Here is a 23,998-nt window from a genome sequence, read left to right on the forward strand (position 1 = left end):
ACATACCCCTGAATTAGATAACACAACTAGTAAATATGTGCAATGGGTAACTGGTTCTGGTAGATAATTCTAAAATATTAGCACAATGCTTAGTGCACAGTAAATGCGCCATGAATATTTTGAAGAGGACTGGAAGGGAAATGTGATTCAGCTGACGTGAACTAGTAAGGCCATTACGCGAAAACGGGGCTGTCCGAACAAAACCCCCAGCGGAGGAGCCTGTGTAGGGCCTGAATACAAGTTCCGACCTGCAGAAACCTGAAGAAGTGGGATAACGTCAAGGATGGTGGCAGTGACGTTCACAGGGGGAGGACACGACTCCGCCCGGACACTGGCAGAAGCGGGAAACCTCACTCACCGCGGAACTGCAGGAACCAGCCCCGACTCCGGGGTCTCCTTGGATCCCCAGAAGCCACCCAGCCCCGCCCTCTTCGGAGGTCAAGGCAGAGGCTGCGGCTGCGCAGTGGCGCGCGCGTAGGCGGAGCAGCGCGCGACCAGGTCAGCTGACTGCTTGGGTTGGCACGTGACTTGCTCCGTTCGTCCTGGGGTCGAGGAAGCCGTGAAGCTGGAGCTTAGGTCGCGGAGGGATGGAGCGCTGAGCCGTTAACGTCTGCCAGGCTGTCCGCCTCCTTACCTATTACTGCTGTCATTTCCTCGTTTGACACCTTCCAGGGTCAGTGAGCGATGGTTACCCCGAATGGGGAGACCGGGCCTGGCAGAAGCTTACGCTGCGGTCGCCTTTTGCGAGGGATGGGGGCGGACGCGGGTGCCGAGGCTGTGGCGTTGGAGCTGGTTGTGTGGCTATGTCTAATTTATTGGCACCAGTTCTTCGCAACCTTGGGCCTAGGATCCGTGGAGGTAAAAGAGAGAAAGGGCCCAAGGGGGTGCTCAGTGCCAGAGGCAGAAAGGAGAAACACGGCGGGTCTGGGACATTTCTTCTTCAGCGAGGGCGGGGGTAACAGAGAATGCTCGCCCCCTGGATCGAAGGGGACGAAAGATGACAGAATGGCCCAGGCGAGGACCTGGGGTGGTTGGTGTGCGTGCGGTCACAGCGACCGTACGAACTTCCCTGGGTGTACGCGCTTGAGTGTAGGGGATGGAGGTCTAAAGGGGATAGGAGACCCTCCCTGCAGGCAGGGGGCCCTCACAGAGGACCCTGGATCCTTGTTGGCAGGGGAAGAACAAGAAACCAGAGCATTCAAACCATTTTTTAATTAAACTGGGAGAAGGGTAGGCAAGAAACCCCTGAAAAGGAACTTGAGGGATGGAGTCACATAAGGCAAATTGAATCACCAGAGAAACAGAGGAGAAAGGGGAAGCTAATACTCTCTTCAGAGGACAAGTCTGGTATCTTAGGGGAAAAAAAATTAAACGTTTCGGTGAGCGCTAAATACTTAGCACTGCTCTGGGAGTGAAGGAATGGGGTGTAAACAGCCCAGCCTTAGGGGTTTGCACCAATGTTGGGGATAAGTTACACACACATGACACATTGAGGTACTATGTGTCATGTATGTGTGACTTATCCCCAATGTAATTATGTAATTATCAAAAAAGAATGCTAAGTGCTTTGGAATTGTGGAGCAGGTACAGATATGTGAACTGGCACTATCAGGGAATATCCTGGAGGAAAGATAACTGGAGTTGGGTTGTGGCAAGCCAGTGGGATTTAAACAGGTATAGAGAAATGGGGAGAACTTCCTAGGCAGAAATAGCCACAGAATTTGAAGGCCTGATGATGAGAAAAAAGAATGCCTTCAGGGGCCAAAAATCTAGGATTTGGTGGATTTAAAGTTGGGGTCAGGTAATGAAGACTTGAATGATACTTATTTACCTACTCATTCAGCTAATACATGTATTGAACTATATACTAGGTGCTATGCTGGTACTAGGGTTTAGATAATGGACAGGGTCTCCCTCATAGTGTCAAGCAGAGGAGATGGATTTTAATAAATAATTGTGCAAGTGTGAAATTCGCTTGAGGGAATAACAGTGGTGTGAAATAGTTCATAAAGGACGTGACCTTTAAAGAAGGTTCAAAGAAGGCTTTTGGGAGGGTGTGTCTTTTGAACTGACATCTGAAAAGTTTGTGAAAGTGTAAGTGAAAACACTCCAGGCTGAGGGAACAGCATATGTCAATGCCCTGAGATGTGAGGAGGAATAAAGCTTTTGAGAAGTTCTGAGAGGACTAGCATGGCTGAATCAGGATGGAGCTGTGTGAGAGAGGCAGGTTGGGGGAAGCATGGTGTCAGGCCCAGCAGGCCTTTTCCTAAAAGCAGAGGGAAGCCGGTGAAGGTTATAGGCAGTGGAGTGAGTCAGGTGGGTTTGAAAAGAAAATTTTGTTGAGAATGTGGAGGATGCAAAAGTGAATGAGAGGAGATTGCCTCAGGTGGACATTGTTGTGGTGCCATCATTTATTTGTTGGACAGATATCTGAGCGCTTGTTAGTGACGGGCACTCTCCTAGATGTTGGGGATATAAGAGTTAAGAATAGTATTTTAATAAACTAGCGTGTAAAGTATATGTAGTTACTAGCTGTGTCCTTGGGCAAGTAATTTCATTAACCATTCTCTCATCTGCAAGTGGGGGTGGTGATAACATCTTTGAAGGAATTAAATATAAAATTGCTTATCATATTAAAGTGCTTATTACATGGCCTGTATTCAATAAGTGGTGGTTGTTACCAGTAAACAGTCTCAAACTTGCTCGAGTGATGAATTGAGGAAAAATAACGTGTTTCATCTTTAACTTGATGAATTTCAGGGTAGAACACGTTGTGGTAGAGATATCAGCACCTTCTAGTGGAACACTGTATTGTGTCCAGTCACTTTTCTAAAATATCAGTCTGAAAGAAAAGGGAAATAACCTTCTGGGAGCCATGAGTGTAGATTCAGGGAATCCCCTGCCATGGAAGGAATTGTTTGCTCTTTGGGTCACTGCAGAGTTGCCTGTGGCAGTGAGGAAGTCTTTGGGACTCAGAAAGTTCTGGCAATTACTTTCAGTAATAAGTGTACAGTGCCCGCCTCGCCGTGTCTACCTGTTTAGGTAGCTCCTACAAATGACCAAAATTTACAGCATTTAAAATCCTCTGTATTCTGTGCATTTCTTGAGCAAAGCGAGAGTTTATCCACATTTTATTTTGCTCTGTACTTGATTTCATATACCATATTGCTTTTCACTTTTTCAGTTTGTAAGTTTCCATAGCAAGCATGTAAAAAGTGAGTTGATATAGTTACAGTTTCTAAACTCCATTGAACAAAAATCATTTCTATATTGTAGGACCAGCAATAGTGTGTGATTCTTGTTAATGGCGATATGACGTTTAAACATCTTATTAAAGAATATGCCATTTCTTGTAACATTCTCCATGTAATCACTATATAACTCACTATATAATCATGGAAATGTCTGTTTTCAGTACAGTGGTTCTTAAACCTGACTGATCATTGAATTACCTGAGGACTTAATGAGAAAATAGAAAAAAAAAAAAGTCTTAGTCTTACCCAGTATAGATTCATGGAATAAAGGAGCAGAAAAGATCCTGAATATCATAATCCAGTTCTCTCATTTTACAAATAAAATTTATGCAGACAATGTTATGCGGAACTGAGATTAGATTCCAAGTCTTCATATTCTCGTGTAGTGCTCTGGTCATTATTACATTGTGCTTCTTGTAGTTGGCATTTGGGTTTTCTCTGACTGTAGTTCCCAATGAGATAAAAAGGCTGTCACCAACCTTGATCTCACGCTTGACACAACTACCACTAATCAGCTTTGCCCTTCTCTTTTGTGTTATCTGCGGGGTTCTATGTTACAATGCCATTTAATGGTCTCTAAAGTTTTCAGTGTTTTTAAGTGTGAGGATACTACTCTACTTTTTTTAAAGGTTTCTTTTTTTGGGGGGGGGGAGAGTTACGTGTAGTAATTTGTTATTTAAAAATTAAACAAATATACAGAAAGAATGAAAACGTTCATAATCCACTCCCAGAAGATAATCTTCAACATTTAAAAAAATAATTTAATATTTATACCTATACATATCCTTGATTCCTTTCTTAAAGGTGGAAAAGCTGAACCAAAAGGCGTGCCCATTTTTATTGCTCTTGATAAATACTGACAAACCGCCTTTCAGAAATTGGTCCCCTGCCCTTTTTTAATCACAAAATTTTTTTGGAGTTCTCATGTGATGTTTAGATTGAGGACATACTAATGATGGCAAGTTATTATATCTTTATTAATGCTTTTAAGTGAATTTATATTTTATCACCATGATAATATGTCATACATTTGTGAATTAATGACACGTGGAACATTTATTTAAGCTGCATCTCTTCTTTTTATTTTATTTCCTTCCCCCCCCCCGTCTTGATTGAAATATAATAGACAACTAGTTGCCTGCATTTACATTGTACAATTCATTGAGTGTTTTTTTCAGTTATAGTTGGGATACAACACACCAGCCTGAGCTGTACAGCATATTGATCAGATATCCACACAAAGTGCAAAGCACTCACCCACCAAAGCTAGCACTCGTCCTCCCCCCGCCACATATTCATCCCAACATTATGAACCATCTTCCCCATGCTATACTCTACATCCCCATGTCTGCTTTCAGCCATCCACCTGCACCTCTCAATCCCTTTGCCCTCTTGCCCTGCCCCAGTCCTTCCATGTAGTATCCCTCAAAATATTCTCTGTACCTATGAATTATTTCCACCTTTATTGTCGTTGTTGATTTTGTTCTTTAGATTTCACATATACATTAAATCATGTGATACTTGTCTTTCTCCAACCCATTTAATTTAATGCAATACACTCTAGGTCCATCAAGGCAATATTTTTTTCCATCCCCTTCTTTTCAGTCTGTGTGTGTTTTTTAATCTGAAGTGGGTCTCTTGTAGGCAGCATATGTAGGGATCTTGTTCTCTTATCCATTCTGCCACTCTGTCTTTTGATTGGAGCACTTAATTCTTTTCCTTTTGAGGTACTTGTTGATAGGAATGTAGTTGTTACCATTCTTTATTCCTGTTTTAGATACATGTTTTTTCTTCTTAAAGAAGACTCTCCAACATTTCTTGTAATCTTGGCTTGGTGATGATAAATTCCTTTAGCTTATTTTTGTCTGGGAATCTCTTTATCCTTCAGCTCTAAACGACAGTTTTGCTAGATAAAATATTCTTGGTTGTAGATCCTGGGTTTTCATCTCACTTAATATTTTGTGCTGAGCCCTTCTGTCTTGCATAGTTTCTTTTGAAAAACCAGATACCAGTCTTATGCGTGCTCCCTTGTAGGTAACTAACTGCTTTTCTCTTGCTGCTTTTAAGATTCTCTCTTTGTTTTTAACCTTCAGCATTTTAGTTATGAGGTGTCTTGGTGTGGGCCTCTTTGGATTCCTGGTTTTTGGGACTCTCTGAGCATCCTGGGGTTTTATGTCTATTTCCTTCACCAGGTTGGGGACGTTTTCCATCATTTCTTCAAATAGCTGTTCAGCATCTTGTTTTCCTTTGGATACCCCGATAACATGTATGTTTTTACCTTTAATAGTGTCCCATAGGTTAAGTTATTATTATAGTCTTGGCTTCTTTTTACTTGCCATTCTGATTGCGTGTCCTTGGCTTTCCCATCCTCAATATAGGTCATTTAATCCTCTTCTTTATTCACTTTGTTTATTCAATTTAATATACTTCTCATCTCAGATGTTCTATATTTCAGACTGGTTCCCTTTTATAATTTCCATTTCCATTTTTATGTTTTTTACCTCTTTGTTGAAGTTCTCACTGAATTCATCTGCATTTCCCATAAGTTCATCGAGCATCTTTATAACCAGTGTTTTGAATTCTGCATCTGTTAGATTGCTTAACTCCATTATTTCTGGACCTCTGTTCTCTCATATGGTTTCTACTTCTTTGTCTTCTTATTTTGCCTGCCTTTCTGTGTCTGTTTCTACGTACTAAGCAAAGCTTCTAAGTCTCCCCATCTTATTAGTGCGACTTTGTGTAGTAGGTGTCCGGTGGCGCAGTCTGAGAGGGGTTCAGCTGCAGGCCAAGTTTATCCCCAGCCTGTGCCCCTGCAGGTCCACCTGTTAAGATTCAGCAAGCAATCCACAGATGCTGTGTTTATAGTTGCCTCAGAAGGCCACAACAGAAACCCAGGCCAGCTGCCGCCAGTGTGAGTCTTGGAGCTGCTCAGCAAGGAGCACCTGACTTGCTGAGAAAATAACCTGGATGTGGCTTGGGTGGGGTTGTGAGTTGGGGGAGGCTGGGTTTCAGGGAATCCTTTGGGCAGAGCGACCTCTATTATCCAGTTTGACGCCGTCTCTGCTATGGCGGTGCTAAGTCTACGCACTGAGGTGGGTGGGCTCAGCAGAGGAACAGTGGCTACCTCAGGTATTTCTGCTGGGGGAAGAGCCTCCCTGTGGTACTCACTCTGATAACTCATTATCACTCTGTAAGTCCTTGCATAGCTGAACTGGCACTGGTGCTCAGAGCGAGCATGTCCATCACCACGTAAGTCCACTTGGGAACGCGGCCCCTTTAAGAGGCGTCCGCCACTGCCGCATTCTCCATCCCACTCAGCTGCTCGGGCCTGGGCAGCCTTGTGTTCTTGCCTTGTCCTAGGTTCTGCCGTTGCAGGGTGCTTTCTTAGATTTCTCTCTAGTTTTATAGCTTGTTCATCTAGATCCCAGGCAATTTTTCCTTGCTGTTTGCTCTTTGTTTTTGTCACAACTTTGGTTTGGTTGCCAGAGGGATGAACAGAGCCTCTATCATCTACACCATTTTTTCCTGTTCTTTTTATTTTTAACAAAAATGAACATTTTTTCCTGTTACCAAAGCAATACATTTTTATTGTTGTGCTTCATTCTTTACAACAATATTACTATAGTCTTTTTAGCCTCAACTTGATGCATTTTTCATGTTCTGCTGTTAATCCTGTTTTCTACTAAAGATTTAAAACATTGGTACTGAGAGAGGCTGGGAGCTTGTAGCAGAATCCCTACATAGAAACAAATGGCAGTTAGCAAAACCGAAAACTCAGGAACAGTCCATACACCAAAACTAGATGAGGCTTCCAGTTTCTGGCCATGATGGAATAACTGATACCATGCTTGCTTTCCTGCCGTAAACAACTAGAAAACTGGACAAAATATTTGAAAAAATTGCTTCCAGATATTGAACAACAAGTGGTACAGGAACTGAGAGATAGGAAACAAATGATGTGAGCTCTGTAATCCCTCCGGCTTTCTGCCTACAGTCACTCTCTGGACCATGGTCTAAGAAGGGGAAACCAAGTAGAGCATGTTGGTCTTGCTAAGTTGAAGAGACTGGAGTTGGGGAAGGCTTTTCTGCCTGGAATTTACAGGTCAGATTGGTAGAGATGAGGGAGCTAGCAGAGGAAAAAATACTGGAAATCTATATAGAAGTCTCTGCAGAAGGGCCAGTGAATAGTCACTAGAGAGCTTTAAACTGACAATTTCCAGGGCTCATGGGGCTGAGAGACATTTGAATACTTTATTGAATACCTAGGACATTCAGTAGAATCCCCAGAAGGTCAGACCTTGGTAGTAGAACCAAATTAGCCCTAGATTCAGCCTTACACATATCCAAAGTTTAAAAACAAGCCTTGAATGGATCGTGTTGATCCTCAACTGACTTAACTACCTGTCAGAACAAAGTACAACATTCTTAAAAAGGGAGACAAAATCCTGTGATCAACAGTGTAACATTGTGAACTATATATACGCTCAGTGCTTTAAAAGAAAACATGAATCTAATGAGGAAAAAAATGGAAGGTTTAAAAAATGGGACTTACAAAGTAGAAAAATTAAGTGAAAAATTCACTTCTGAGGTCAGCAGAGAGAGCAACTAAGAAAATGAATAGAAGCTCATTTACCTGTGGGACAATACCAGGTGGTTTAACATATGATTGTTGTCTCCAAAGAAGGGAAAGGGAAGCAGAAAAAAAATTGAAGAAAATAATGGATGAAACATTTCCAAATTTGATGGAAACTATAAAACACAAGTTCAAGAAGCTCACTAAAGTCTATGCGGGATAAATCTTTTTGACCTTAGGGTAGGCACATTTTTCTTACCACACAGAAAGCATATATTACAAGAAAAAATTGATAGACGTCAGAATTGAAAACTTGTGAGAAGTGTTGGTGAGCATGTGGAACAACTGAAACTCACATGCCTTGTTAATGGGAATATAAAATGTCATAACTACTTTAGAAAACAGTTTGGCAGCTTATACAATTAAATATATGCTAATCAGTCAGTTCAGAAATTCCACTTCTAGGTGTTTGTCCAAGAGAAATGAAGATATTTTTACAAAAAACTTTGAGTAGGAATGTTCATAGCACCTTTGTTACTAACAGCCTCAGATCACCCAAATGTAACCATCTAAGTGTCCATCAACAGGTGATGGATAAGCAAACTAGAACATTCTTGTAATGAAATACTAAGCAGTTAAACAATGAACTACTGGTACATTCAGCATGGACAGATGTCAAAGACTTGCTGAGCAAAAGAAGCTAGGTGCAAAAGAGTACATAATGTATGCTTCCATGAATTTGCAATGAAATTCTAGATCAGGCAGACGTAATCTACGGTGTGACAGGGCTGGCACTGACTGGGACTGGGTGTGAGGGAAGGCTTCGGGATGACAAAAATGTTCTTAATCTTGGTTTTGGTGGTGGTTACACAGATTTGTATGTTTGCCATTAACTCATGACACTGCACCCTTATAATAGGTGCATTTTATTATATATAAATTATTTCAGGAAAAGTTGATTTTTGAAAAAGACGAGGGAAGTGAAGGGAGCTAAACAATTATAAGCTGGTTACTTTTATATTATTTCATTTAATCTTCAGTTATTCATTCAAGAATATTTAACAAATATTTTTTGAGGTTCTACATACAAGCGTTTATACCAGGTACTGAAGATACAGTTTTGAGCAAAAACTATCAGGAGTTTTACTTACCCTAATGGACAGTTTATTTAGAAGAGAGACCTTAATAAAAAGTTTCCCTCAGGGAAATACTGAAAAGATTCTATGAGGGTATATAATATATTCATCTTTAGCATATAATACATGCCCTTCTATGATATATGACATGATACATATTATATATCTCATATATGAGGTACACGCTGTGTCTTGATATCTTGATTTGTAACTACAACTCATCTGATAGAGTTTTTACAAAGTACCGAATGAGTTAATGCATGTAAAGTGTTTTGACTGGTGCTAGTAGATAGGAAGTTCCCAATAAGCATTGGCTGCTATCTTGATGACATTTGACAGTTCTGATTGTCTAATGTTGGAGGGTTTGGAATACCTGTACTAACTCAGGGAACCCTGGAGTATGACCAGGTCTGGGGGAAGAGATTTTGTGCTTTGACTAGAAATGTTAAATTTTAAGTACTTTTGAGACACCAAGTGGAGATGGCCTATAGTCAGTTGTGGAGACTGGATACAGCTCTAGAAACAGTGAAGGGACCTGGGCTGGAGGTACACATCTGAGAGAGTGGTCAGCATCTAGACTGGAGGCACCTTTCGTGTAGGTAAGATTGTCAGAGGCGAAACTGCATACGCACATTTACACACACACGTAACGGAGGGACTTAGATTTAGATCTGAGTCCCGAAAAATTCCAGCATTTAATTGGTGTGCCTTTTAAAATAATTTTCTCTTGTTTAACATATGATTTGCCTCATTTTTTGCCTGGCTTCCAAAATACAAGATGAAACAAAAAGGAATAATTGGAATAAAAACAAGTTATTTGAAGTAGTTAGAGGAGGCGGAGATGCCCAGGTTCTTGGTGAGAGGATAACCAGTGGACACCAGTTGTGACCGTGCAACTGAGAGAAGGGAAATGTGTTTAGCAACATGGGTTTCATTTTCTGACCAAAAAAGGCATATGTGTTCATCTGCAAAGATAAATTGTTTGGAACTGTACTTAAATTTTTCTTAGATTTCAGGGAGAAGTTTTTTTTTTTTTTTAATGTGACTTGCATAGGTGATAAGGTAACAGTGGACATTGTTTAAAAACAGAAAACAGGGATTTTGAAAAGACTTATTCATGCCGTCCTCGGGGCAGTTTTTACATTTATCCTTAGATATTTAAGTAGCTTGTCTTTCTCATCAGGTTCTTTTCGTAGTTTGTTTTGACTAGGAGATAGAAGAACTGAGGCTATGGCTTTGCCTAAAGTACAGACAGGTTTTTTTTCTCAAAACCTTCCTTCTGTTTTTTATTTTTTTTGACTGCATTCACCCTTAAAATAGCATAAAACAGAAGCTTAGAAACCTGCAACTTACCAATTTTTGAATTTGTTTTCTAAAAGACTCAAAGTAAAAAAAAAAAGTGATTTTTCTTGACCCTTATTCTTTTCTCTAATCAGACTTTTTGATTAATTTAGTCATTGTTATAATTGTATTTCATTTATTCATAAAACAAGCCTTTATTAAGTTCTTGCTGTTGGCAAGAATTATATATGCTGGCTTTTAGGGCTTCAGAGAAGAAGATAGAATTCAGACCCTTCAGGATTTCTCAGTGTGGTGGAGGGGAAAGTATGTTATAAAAAAAAGGGGGAGGATAGGATAAGTGCATAATTAATGGCATTTGTAAGACATTAAACAAACAAGATATTTCCCACCTGGGATACTAGGAACAGCCTTTGGAGGTAGGATGGGTGGGAGCAGCAGATAATACAGTCACCCCTACTCACCAGGAACGGAGGTTGAATGAAAGAGAAGATCTAGGTATATCATTTTATTCATTCTTTCCAGCAGCTCTGTGAATAGATTTATATAGTATTCCACTTTATAGATGAGGAAACTAGTAAGGGGATAGAGTTTTACCTATTGTGAGACTCCAAAGTTTGTGCTCTTGATTTCCAGGTCTCTTGAATCTCTAATTAAAAAAAAAAAAAAAATGCTTTTCTGTTGGGAGAAATCATTGTTTCTTCAAGGAAATAGGATTGTTTTGGATGCTGGACGATGCTGTTTTAGAAATTGTGATGATTCTGGATGAAAGGAAAAGGGAAAGGAAGCCCAAATCCCTTTATCTGGCAGAATTCCCTGGGTCTCTAGGGTTCTCTGAACCTGGGATCAAACGTAGGTTGAAAGTGTTTACGGTTATATGTGGATCTCTCTTCAAATAGGAGAGCTTAGAGGGCCTTGCATGCTGAACATTCTCTTCTAGCATAACAATAGAAAGAGCATGGTCTTTACTGTCAAATATAACGAGAGTTGAACCCCATCTGCTAGTCGCATGACCTTGGTAAATCACTAAACCTCTCTGAGTATTACTACCTAGCTTACAGGGTTGGCATGAGAATTAAAATACTGTACGAGAAGTATATAATGCAGTACCAAATATAGAAGACGTCTTGTCTTTTCCTCCTTTCTCCAAACAAGCTCTAGAGAGGGCTCCAGGAAAAAGATGGAATTAGAGAACTTTCTGTACATTTCTAAACATTTCCACACTCTAGTTTTGTTTAGAATTATCATATTACTTCATTTCATCCTGATAAAAGCTCAGTGAAGTAGGATAGGGCAGGTATTTATAGATGAGAAAATGGGATCCCCTTTCTAATTTCTTGAAATCCTTTGGAAATCTGTTGGATGAAAAAGATTTTCTAGAGCTTTAAATGGTATGATAGTGACATCTACTGTAATAGCTCATATTATTACAGTCTTTGAAGAAGCTGCCGTTTAGATAATTTAATAGTATCATCAAGAACTTAATTGCTTTCATCGCCTGTCATGTTTGGGAGAGAAGGTATAAAAATGTGTCATCAAATATGTTTTGTTTAACAGAACCACTTGTATAAATAATTACAATAACCAAAATATCTGGATTATTAAAAGAGGTTTAAAGATGTTATTGGACTTAACTGAAAATTTTAAAGTTCAAGGTAGTGCTGTCATTGGTTTTTGGTCTAAAAAAAAGCTAGATTTGATAAGTGCAAGAATATTGGATGGAGGAGACCAGAGAAAAGGGATTAGCCAAGGTCAAAGTGGCCAAAGGAAAGTGAAAAGGTAGCAAGTGTTGGAGCACTTTAGGTGAGGAGACCCAGGTGCAGAGGAGAACAGGAACAGCGGGTGACAGTAAGGTAGGTGATAGACCTACACCATTCCATTAGGAGGAATTTAATTTAAAAAGCGACTTAGATAGATTCTGGTGTCAGGACAGGTGTAGCCCAAGATCTTACCTTTACAACATCATACAATTAGAATCGTTAAATATGGTGACCTGAAAATACTTCTTTAAAAAATGCTGAAACATCAAAAAGGTCTGTGTTTAGTATAGTACACTTGGTCATGAGAGGCTGTAAACAGAATGGAAGTACTTCTCTAGGGTTAAACTGAAAAGTTTTGCTTAGAGAATTGATTTGGTAACTAGACTGTTCTCTGGCTATTCCATTTGAAAGTGCGCTAAACTTGTAGTTTGTATAATTTTTAAGCATTGTTCTATTTATCATAAATTATTTTTTAACAGGTTCTAAAACATTTAATTTTGAAATATTTCAAGTATACAGAAGAAGTTCAAATATTTCAGATTAACGGACATCCATGTACCCACTACTCAGATTTAATATTTTGCCATATTTGCCTCAGATATTTTTTAAAGAAACAAAATCTTATGTACACAGCTATGCAGGTTTTTGTACTTTCTTTAAGTATATAGTTATTAACAATGGATACCATCGTGTGGGAATTTATGTTGGTAGCTGCTTTGGAGAACAATTTGACAATACCTAGTGGCGTCTGTCAATTATCTCATGATTCATAATAAGCCACCTCAAAATTTAGTGCCTAAAACAGTGATTTCTTATTTCTCCTGGCTCTGTGGGTTGTCTTAGCGGTGGTTCTGCTGTGCTCATTGATGGGGCTGCATTCAGCTGGGGCATTGGCTGGGCTGAAAGTTTCTAGATGGCTTCACTCACATATTTGGCAGTTTATGCTGGTTGTCAGCTATAGTGTTGTCCTTTCTCTGCCTTTTATCTTGTAGTAGGCTAGACTGCCTGCCTTCCATGGTGGTCTGAGAACAGCCACCAAGTAAACAACTAGAAGTTTTCAAGGTCTCTTGAGGCTTGGGCCTAGAACTTACATAGTGTGACTTCATGTGTTTTGTTGGTCAAGGCAAGTAACAAAGCCAGCCCAGATTCAATGTGAAGGGAAAGAGACTTCACCTTTTGATGGCAGAAGTGGCAGTCATATTGCATAAGAGCATGCAATGACTTGTTGCCTCCATCTTTGAAGACAGTCTACCATGTTGTCATACTCTTCAGTTCAGCTGTTTTGTTCCTAACTGTCCTAGAGAACTCAAACAGATATGTGCTACAAAGTTGTTCACTACAGACTTGTTTATAATAGCAAAAAAGTAAAACAATATAACTATCCTTTCAGAGGATAATAAATTTTAGTTTGCTCATAGAATTATAGCATTTAAAATTAATGAAGTACACGTATATGAATAACCATGAATAATATTAAAATAGATTGAAAAAAATTAGGTTGGAAAAGAATACAAGTAAAATTATATTTATATAATAGCTTTGAAGTTTAACATTTGAAGTTACTCATATAGGCTAGTGAGGATTTTGGTTTTTGCTTTTCTTTTCAAATCAAAGCTTTTCTTTGGGTGGCCTCCTTAGAACTTGGTGCTTTGAGTGGCTTCCATCCTTGGATGGCCAGTTAAGCTGTACTGTTTTCTGGCCAGACTGAGTGCTTTTTTCTGGTCTAGCCATCACTAAAAAGTCTGTGTTTAGTTTAGTTTGACCATTCGGATGTAGCTCTTAGAGCAAGTTTATCAGTATTATTGGAAAAATCATCTTAGAGTATAATTCTTGATACTCATTTAATACCACTGTCTAAATTTATACCAGTTTACCTTCTCTGAGTTATCTGTAAATGGCGAGGATGATATGTATCTTGTAGAGCCTGGGAAAATAATGTACATTTAGCAGTACCTGATATATGGTCGATGCTTTACAAACTAAAGTTCAAAAAATAAGTGTATAAAATGGCATCTATGTGAAGTTCACTTTCAATTATGTAATGACTAGGTAGGATTACTTTAATTGCAGTGGGCTTCTGAAATTATGAAAATCCATTATGATTAACTATAATTACATTTCAAGGACATTTAAATTTATCAAGTTCTTTATGAAGTTCATTATCTGATTTTGTTATTAAGACAACTTTGTAAGATAGTCATCTGCTATCCAAGATAGACTCCAAGTTCCAGGACAAGATAAACAAGCAGTGGTAGTAGAAAGCTTATATAGTGTTTAGTTTGTTCTAATGAAGGCATATTAATGGAAATAATGATACTGTTATGCTTTACTTTTTATGAGTTCTTTTGGGTTTGTGTGCTTTACTTACATTCTGAATAGATTTGCCTCTGGACTTTTTTTCATGTGGCCGGGGGGAGAGGGAGAAAGACTATAGAAGAGAGTTGGTTGTACCTCAGTGTAAATCTTTGGAAAAGGAGATCCACAGCTTCTCTCACTCAGATCCAATAATGCTGTATCCCTGACCCCCAAAGATCATATTTTTAAATACAAAGTCAATTGGCAAGATTTTTTTATTATTTACTTTTTACAAATTTATAAATGCTTGATAGCACCTAAATATATGCCAGGGAGTTGAGAAGATTCCCTTAGGTTGAAAATTAATCACCAACTTGGCTAACTTTGTAGGATTTGCTAAGCCAGATGTGGCAAATTTATTGGTAGCTACCATTCAAATGCATTGATTCAATGATAAAAGTTATGCATTTTTTTAATTTCCTATTTTGGTTTATGTTTTGAAAGTTTAAGATAAACCTATAAATTTGTGACCCGCCAACTTTTGTGGAATGAAACTATTGGTGATATTTGGGTAGTCTAATTTTTTAAAATAATTCCCATTATAGGATGTTTTGTAATTTTTTAAAAAAATTAGATACTTCATGTATTAGGTCTTTATCTCTTTTTCATAGTATCATAAATAAATCACCTTTTACCACTTATATGAATTTACTTCCAGGTAAGTTAATTTGATTTTGCCTAAGATCATATGTCAATATTAGATTGATTTTGAAATAGATTATAGTTATCACTTATCCTGTGACTCTGAAATACTTTAGAGACAAATGATATTAATTTTTGGTTTGCTCATTTTATATTTCAGAGTCTCTCTTGATTTTGGAAGAAATACCTGGTAACAAACATGACTGAGTTCTGGCTTATATCAGCTCCTGGGGAGAAAACATGTCAGCAAACATGGGAGAAATTGCATGCGGCAACTACAAAGAACAATAATCTTGCTATTACTTCAAAGTTCAACATTCCTGACTTAAAGGTAAAACTGCACTGCGCAAAATAGTGTATGAGCTCATGGTGAAAGGGAGAACAGTGTATCTCTGCTTACCTTTTGGTAGAAATTAGATATCCAGGTTTCTTCTCTAGCCATCGTCATGATTTACAACCTATCTTGTTCTTTCCAATCTTCAGCTCTGGATAATGAGAAAATTGAGATTTTAGAAGTAAACTACCAAAACAAAGTATTTTTTCTAAACTTTTGTGATTTACTAAGCTGTAATTTAAATTGTAATGAGAAATCTTATGAAAATATTTGATATATACACTTACAATATGCTTTTCAGAAATGAAAAATGTTAGTAATATATATTCTTAAGTATCACAGTGAATTCGTTTTTCTGTTATTAAATTCATACAATGCTTACTAATGTTGTAAATGTTTTACCATTGCACCTCTTTAATCATACTTTGCAAATTTAACCTAATTATTTAATTTGTTAATCTATTTAATATTTATTAAAGGTCAGTAACCTAGCAGCCTCAAAGGGAAGCAGGCTGCCAGTAATCCACTGATTGAATTTTTCTAAAGAATGGAAAAGATTGTGATATTTATATTTTGCTGATTAAGTGAGGCAGTTATACACAGCACTCATTTACTTAAAATTGCTGGTTTTTAATATTTTGGGAGTTATGAATTCTTTTGAGACACTGATATAGACTATGGATATTTCTTCCTAAGTGTGTGTGTTCATTTACACACATACAGATTTATATATAAATTCAGTTATTGACTTCGATGCACAGAGCCGCCATAGTAAACCGTGTCTCCTGATGGTTCACCATCACTGGGCAGAGGCACAGCCTGCCACTGCAGAATGTTCATATCTTAAATGGAGGTTGTACCCACGAATTAAAGGATTATCTTATAAATAGCTCTGAAATGTCTGGCAAACATTTTTTAACCACACTTGCGCATTAAGAGATAAAAAATGGAGAACATAAGATTTATGGGCCCTTTAAATCAAGATGTTGTATCATCTTGTAAAAAAAAAAAAGGGCAAAACCTAGGTAATAAAATGCTATATTTCCCTTCTAGGTTGGCACACTAGATGTCTTGGTTGGTTTGTCGGATGAACTGGCTAAACTGGATGCATTTGTAGAAGGGTAATGTACTTACATGCACAGATTAGAGCAAAAGGAGAGTCACTATCATTAGGTTATCAGGACATTGGCTTTATTATCACATGTATACTCCGCTATTTGGAATGGTTTTAGAAAATGATGACTTTTTTTGTAATCAACTTTACGAAGGTACAGTTTTAAAAATTAGCTTCAAGTATACAGTACATTGGTTAAACATCTGTATAGTTCGTAAAATGATCACCCCAATTGCTCCCTCCCTCCCCGGACCCTCCACCTAGCCAGTGTATTAATGCTAACTGCATTCCCTATGCTGTGCTGCCCATCCCCATGACGGGCCTCAACTGCTGCTGATTTGTACTTCTTTAACCCTTCACCCCATTCTTCGAAGCCCCCCAAACCCTCTTCCCCGCTGTCCATCACCAAATTGTCCACTATATTTGTGAGTCTGTTTTTGATTAGTTCATTCTTTTTATTTCTTAGATTCTGCATATAAGTGAAATTATATAGTGTTTATCTTTCTCTGTCTTACTTAAATACTGTCTAGGTCCATCAAAGCAATATCTTTTTCCATCCCCTTCCTTTTCATAGGTAGGGGTCTTGTTTTCTTATCCTTTCAGCCACTATGTCTTTTGGTTGGAGCACTTAATTTTTTTCCATTTAAGTTACTTATTGATAAGAATGTTGTTGTTACCATTCTTTATTCCTGTTTTAGATACATGTTTTTTCTTCTGAAAGAAGTCCCTTCAACATTTTATGTAATACTGGCTTGGCAGTGATAAATTCCTTTAGTTTATTTTTGTCTGGGAAGCGCTTTATCTGTCCTTTAACTCTAAATGATAGCTTTGCTGGATAAATTATTCTTGGTCGTAGATCCTAGGTCTTCATCCTGTTGAATATTTTTGGCCAAGCCCTTCTGTCCTACATAGTTTTTTTTGAGAAATCAGCTGCCAGTCTTATGGGTGTTCCCTTATAAGTAACTGTCTGTTTTTCTCTTGATGCTTTTAATATTCTTTCTTTGTATTTAACCTTTGGCATTTTAATTATGATGTGTCTTGGTGTAGGCCTCTTTGGATCCCTGATTTTTGGAATTCTCTGAGCTTCCTGGAGTTTTGTGTTCATTTCCTTCACCAGGTTAGGGAAGTTTTGCATCATTATTTCTTCAAACAGCTGTTTAACATCTTGATTTTCTTCAGTTATGCCAATCAAAAGGATATTTCGACCCTTAACAGTGTCCCATATTCTCCTTAAATTATTTTTATGGTCTTGGCATCTTATCTCTTATTGTTCTGATTGCGTGTCCTTTAGATAAGGCATTTGATCCTTTTCTTTATTCATTCTGTTTATTCCTTTGTTTATTCCATTTAATATACTTCTCATCTCAGTAATTTGTTCTCCATTTCAGACTGGTTCCCTTTTATAATTTCTGTTTCCATTTTTATGTTTTTTTATCTTTTTGTTAGAGTTCTCTACACTTCCCAAAAGTTCATTGAGCATCTTTATAACCAGTGTTTTGAACTCTGCATCTGTTAGATTACTTGACTTCATTATATTTGGATCTGTGTTCTGTTCTCTCATATGGTTTCTGCTTCTTTGTCTTCCCATTTTGGCTGCCTTTCTGTATCTCTTTCTATGTACTAAGCAAAGCTCCTAAGTGTCACGGTGTTATAAGTGTGGCTTTGTGTAGTAGGTGTCCAGTGGCACAATCTTGAGAAGAATTCAGCTGCAGGCCTGTTTAGCCCCAGACTGTGCCCCTTTGGGGTTACCTGTTAAGATTCAGCAAGCAGTCCACAGATGCTGTGCTTATATTTGCCTCAAGAGGCCATGCCAGAAACCGAGGCCAGCTGCCATGAGTGTGAGTCTTGGAGCTGCTTAGCAAGGAGCACTAGACTCACTGATAACACAATTGGATGTGGCTCGAGTAGGGCTGCAAGTTGGGGAAGGCGGGGTTTCAGGGAATCCTCTGGGCGGAGCAACCTCTGTTAACCAGTTTGATGACGTCATGGCTATGGTAGTTCAATCTCCAAGCACTGGTAGGAGGAGGGCTCAACGGGAAATAGTGGATACTGCCAGCACTTCTGTACCCTGTGAGTCTGGCCTCGGCCCTCACTCCAACCTTGTCTCCCTGTAAGTCCCTGCACACGCAGCCAAATCGGCACTGGTGCAGCAAATAGGTCTGTCACTGCGAAAATCCACTCGCGGATGCGGCTCCTTTAAGAGACATCTGCTGCTGCAGCCTCAGTCTCTCTCAGCTGCTCCAGACCAGACAGCCCTGCGTCCTCGCCCTGTCCTACCTTCTGCCGTTGCAGGGTGATTTCTTGGATTTCTCCCTAGTTGTATGGCTTGTTCATCCCAGGCAGCTCTTCCTTGCTGCTGCTTGTTGTTTGCATTGCAATTTTGATTTGGTCGCCAGAGGGATGAACAGAGCTTCTGTCATCTATGCCATTTTTCCCCTGAGCTGTGAAGGTACAATTCACAAACAACAAAATATACCTTTTTAAGTGTGAAAATACACTTTTTATTGAGATATAATTTACATACTGTGCAATTCACCTATTTAAAATGTACAATTCAAAGAATTTTGGTATATTCACAGAGTTGTACAGCTATTGCCACAGTTGATCTTAATATATTTTCATCACCTCCACCCACTGTAAACATCCTGTTCCTATTAGCATTTACTCCCTGCCCCTTACTGTTCACTAATCTACTTTCTGGCACTAGTTTTGCTTATTCTGGACATTTTGTTATAATCATACAATATATGGTTTCTTGTGACTGGCTTCTTTTTCTTAACAAAGTTCAGCCGTGTTGTAGCATGTACCAATATTTAATTTGTTTTTATTACCAAATAATATTCCATTGTGTAGCTATACCACATTTTATTAATCCATTCCTCAGTTGATGGACATTTAGGTGGTTATTTCTAATTTTGGCTAATAGGAATAAAGCTGGTGTGAATATTTGTGTACAAGTTTTTTTATGTTCATATGTTTTTATTTCTCTTGGGTGTGTACCTAGGAGCGGAATTGCTGGGTCACAAGGTAATTCTGTTTTTAACATTTTGAAGAACTGCCAGACTGTTTTCCAAAGCAGCTACACCATTTTATAGTCCCACTAGCAGTGTATGAAAGTTCTAATTTCTTTACATTCTCGACGACACTTGTTACCATCCATTTTTTTGATTATAGCCATCCTGGTGTATATATAGTATTTTACTGTGTTTTTGATGGCAAATAATGTGTCGAATATCTTTTTATGTTTATTGGCCTTTTGTGTTTCTTCTTCGAAGAAATGTCTATTTTGGATCCATTGCCCATTTTTAAATTTGCCTTTTTAATTTTAATTTTTATATATTTTAGATACTTACCAGATGACTTGTAAATATTTTTCCCATCCAGTGAGTTGTTTTTACTTTCTTGATAAGTGCCTTTTGAGGCACAATTTTTTATTTTTGATGCCCAGTTTGTCTATTTTTGTTGCTTGTATTTTTGATATCATATCTGAGAAACCATTGCCTAATCTAAGGTCAGACAGTTTTATGTCTATTTTCTCCTAAGAGTTTTATAGGTTTAGCTTTTACATTTAGGTTTTTGATCCATCGACTTAATTTTTGTATATGGTGAGAGGTAGGAATCCCAGCTTTACTCCTTTGCATGTAGCTATCCAATTGTCCTAGCACCATTTGTTGAAAAAGACTATTCCTTCTCCATTGGATTATCTTGGCACTCTTGCCAAAAATCAGTTGAACATAAATGTGAGGGTTTGTTTCTGGACTCTCAGTTCTGTTCCATATTTCTTTTTATTCTGTATTTCTGTTTTAATGCTAGTCCTACACTGTCTTGATTATTATAGCTTTGTACTGAGTTTTTAATCAGGAATGTGAATTTTCTGACTTGATTTTCAAGATTTTTTTGAAAATTTTGTTTCATTTCCATATGAATTTTAGGATTGTGTCAATTTCTGCAAAGAAGTCAGCTGGAATTTTGATGGGGATTGTGTTGAATCTGTAGATCAATTTGGAGAGTATTGCCATCCTAATAATATTGATAAGTCTTTAATCTATGAACATGAGGTGTTATGCCATTTATTTGATGCTTTTGCCTTTAAAATTTAGTTCTGTTAGAAGATTTTTTCTGAACTACAGTTTTAGTCACTCCTGAAGTTCAGTTACTGTGTATTTTAGCTAAAGATGGATATGGGATCCATCAAATAATTATTGATGATATTCTCAAAGGACTAATTGGTAGTAAGAATCGTCTCTTGGTTTCTTGAATAGAGGTTTTAATTAAAAGGGTTTGAGGAAACTTCGCGGGTTCCATCCCTCAGGTGGTTGTCCTCCCCACTGTCCCCGTCTACCTCATTACAGTGTTCAGGTCATGATGACTGGACACATGGAGAAGGGCGGTTCCTGAGAACGTAATTGTTAACACTTATTTGGATCCTTATTAATTACCTCGATGGCTTTATAGGTCCGTCTTTGAACCGTCAGTGGAATGTCCTGAATGTAGTTTAAGGTTTGGTCACATTTTTTAGGGAAGGAATCTGAAAAGTATTTAGGGCAAATGTAGTTCATTTAGTTAGTAGAATTCAAAGTTAGCTGTGCAGTTTGTCAGCTATTCTTTTCTGCACTGTTATGCAGTCTTGTCTTCATTACTTTTCCTGAAAGCTGTGAAGAATTTAGAAATCATGTGGTTGTTAGACCTTGTTAGAATTGACAGATGGTAGCTTAGTGACTTACATGTTCCAGGTTTTAGAGTCTGAACATTGTGCTGTGTAGAATAAACTATAGTTTATTCTTTTTCAGTAATCTAATCAGTAGAGCAGATTTTTAAAAAAGATTTTATTTTTTAATTCTTTAATGTCACCGCATATTTGACCCCTTTTACCTATCTACCTCCCCCCTCCCCCCTATATATATATTTTTAAGGTGACCATGTGTACTTTGACATGGATAGGCTTGTAGAGATGCATAGGGAGATCACGAAGTTCTGAGTCAGTGTTAAGTTTTAGGTTTGACACCAGGCATTTCTACACTCTGAGCTATTTCTGTGGCAAACATATGCACGTTTTTTAATGTTCCGAGCAAATGGCTCTGTTTACAAGATCTTCGTCAAGTTACATGGGAATAATGGTTTGTCTCCTTTGAAGGAATAGGTGAATTTTGGAGACACAGCCAAGTGTATGTACAACTCTCAAATTAAACCTGTTGAAGACTTATGGCTCACATATTTTGTGAAATTGTTCTACTTTCTTAGGTTTGAGGTCATTCAGTATAGGATTATCATTCAAATTTAGCCCTTCTATTGCTTTTTCTGGTCCTTACTAGTTCATGTTGCAGGAGCTTCTTAATTCACCTTCCAGTTTACCTTCCCTGCCATTGAGCAAACAGACATCAGGGTAAGCGCGTGAAGCCCTGTTCTGACCACGTTACATACCTCCCTCTAAAGTCAGACACCAGAGACTATCAACCTACAGTCCGGCCCCAGCCTGCTTTCCTGGCCTAATGTCCCCTTCTCTTCAGCATGACACTCTGGGCAGTATGGACCCCCTCATTACTCTCTGACTGCTTGTTGCTTTTCTGCCTCTCCTGACCTTGACTCATCATACCCTGTAATAAGATTATACTTTCTTCCTGTCTAATCATTCTCTCAAAACCATTCCTATCCTTCATTGCCCTGCTCAGGAGCCATTACGCTTTCTTAATTATAGTAGCTAGACGTGATCCCTTTTTCCTTCATGCTCCCCTGCAGGTAACCTGGTAATCCAAGCTGGCGCTAAACCACAGATTGCTTTGTATTTAGCCATTTTTATTTTTTGGTAGCTTTCCAATTCAACTTTAAATAATGTGAAGCTAGCGATTTTGTTTTATATACTTTTGAATCCCACCCAGAGGCACACATGGAATGGGGGAAAACACCAGATTCCAGAGTCAAGACACCATGTTTCTGGTCACAGATATGCTACTAACTAGTTTTGTGGCTCTGTGGCTCTTGTAACTAGACTCACTTTTTTATACCTTGGTGTCTTTACTTGTAAAATGATGGGACTGACAAGGCGACATCTAGGTGCCTCAGTAGTTTTGGCACAGTGGTTTCCTGTGTAGGATTGCTCCTTGCAAAGAGTAAATGTTTAATAAATAGTTAATGAATAAAAGATGTAGGACCTCATTCTTTATCATTCCTGTTGCTTGTATTCTCTTGCCTGCCAGATCCCTTTCGTCCTAAGTGAAGGCATATAAGTTGGTGAATGCTAGCTCCCTGCCTCTTTTGTTCTTGGTTTTTGCAGTCAGATCCATTGCCTAGTTTTTCACATAAAATATGGCTGTTTACAGACTGTTTCTCTCTAGTTTCTCATTGTTTTTTCCAGACTAATAAACATATTTCATGTAGTCTCTTTAAAACTCTAGTTACTTAGTTTTGCATAAAACAAAATTTTGGTCCATTTTATAATGAAAACATTATTTATAGAAGTTAGGATCCATTTGTTCTGTATTATATAGATAAGTGTAATGAAAACATATATCATCAAATTTATATTTTTGTGTAATATGTTCATTGTATAGCATGGAATTTAGGTCTTTTTCCTGAAAATGATTATTAGTTTTTTTTCTCCCAAGGGTTGTTAAGAAGGTGGCTCAATATATGGCTGATGTATTGGAGGATAGTAAAGATAAAGTTCAGGAGAATCTGTTGGCCAGTGGAGGTAAGCTAATCTTTCATGATTTGATACTGACATATAAAATGAATGACTTAGCTATAAAAACAGATAACAATGTAAAAAGAAAATGTCTATAAATAAGATATTAAATACAATAGAAGGCCACTAAAATATAATTATTGTTACTGAATTTGGTGATACTGCTAGTGACATCCTATCCCCTGAAACACAATCTCATGTAAGACAATCTTACATATAATATAGCTTGTGATATGGATGTCAGTTTCTTCCAAAAGCAATATTATAAAGATTTATCTTAGGTCGTTCTGGGATCTGTTTTTTAACTCACATTTATAAATGTTTTTCCAAGTTATTTATGTGTCTTAGCATTGTTCCAGGTCAATACTTATTATCTTCTCTAGATTTTTTAAAAATGTAATAGCATCCAACTGCTAAAGCCTTAGAGTAAAAATTATTTATTTTATTGAAGAGTAATGCCTCCTCTCAAATTTGAATGTGGCTTTTTTTTTATCCTAGTACCTATAGAATAGTCTACTAATAACTTCTTTGTAGCTAGAAACTAATACTTACATAGTTTTCTCTGTGTTATAAAGGCTTTTTAAAGATGGCTTTGACATCATTGTTGTGGTTTGTACTTCCATTTGTTGTTTTCTTAAATATTACGTCAGCATTTGCCTCATTTAAAATTCAGCCTGTCATTAGTGATATGTCATTATAATACAAAATAACCCTTTCCTGTATTGCCTATTATAATTAGGTCACTGTTGTGATTTTGTTACACTTGATCTTGGCCAAAATTTGAGAAGGGATTGTTGTGACTTTGTTAGATTAACATTGGTTAAGTAGAGCCCTGGGGTGTCATGGGGT

General features: G+C 37.9%; 1 protein-coding gene across 1 annotated transcript in view; it reads left to right on the forward strand.

Moving 5' to 3' along the window:
- The first annotated feature begins 471 nt into the window (after positions 1-471).
- The window catches only part of ATP6V1C1 (ATPase H+ transporting V1 subunit C1), a 37,377-nt gene continuing 13,850 nt past the window's right edge, over positions 472-23,998 (forward strand). Inside the window, exons 1-4 of the mRNA XM_016147517.2 lie at positions 472-673; positions 15,180-15,350; positions 16,407-16,474; positions 23,070-23,155. Coding sequence (XP_016003003.1) covers positions 15,219-15,350; positions 16,407-16,474; positions 23,070-23,155 — 286 coding nt within the window. The 5' untranslated portion in view covers positions 472-673; positions 15,180-15,218. The remainder of the gene's footprint in view (positions 674-15,179; positions 15,351-16,406; positions 16,475-23,069; positions 23,156-23,998) is intronic.

The sequence above is a fragment of the Rousettus aegyptiacus genome, unplaced genomic scaffold (assembly GCF_014176215.1).
Source record: "Rousettus aegyptiacus isolate mRouAeg1 unplaced genomic scaffold, mRouAeg1.p scaffold_m13_p_15, whole genome shotgun sequence".
NCBI lineage: Eukaryota > Metazoa > Chordata > Mammalia > Chiroptera > Pteropodidae > Rousettus > Rousettus aegyptiacus.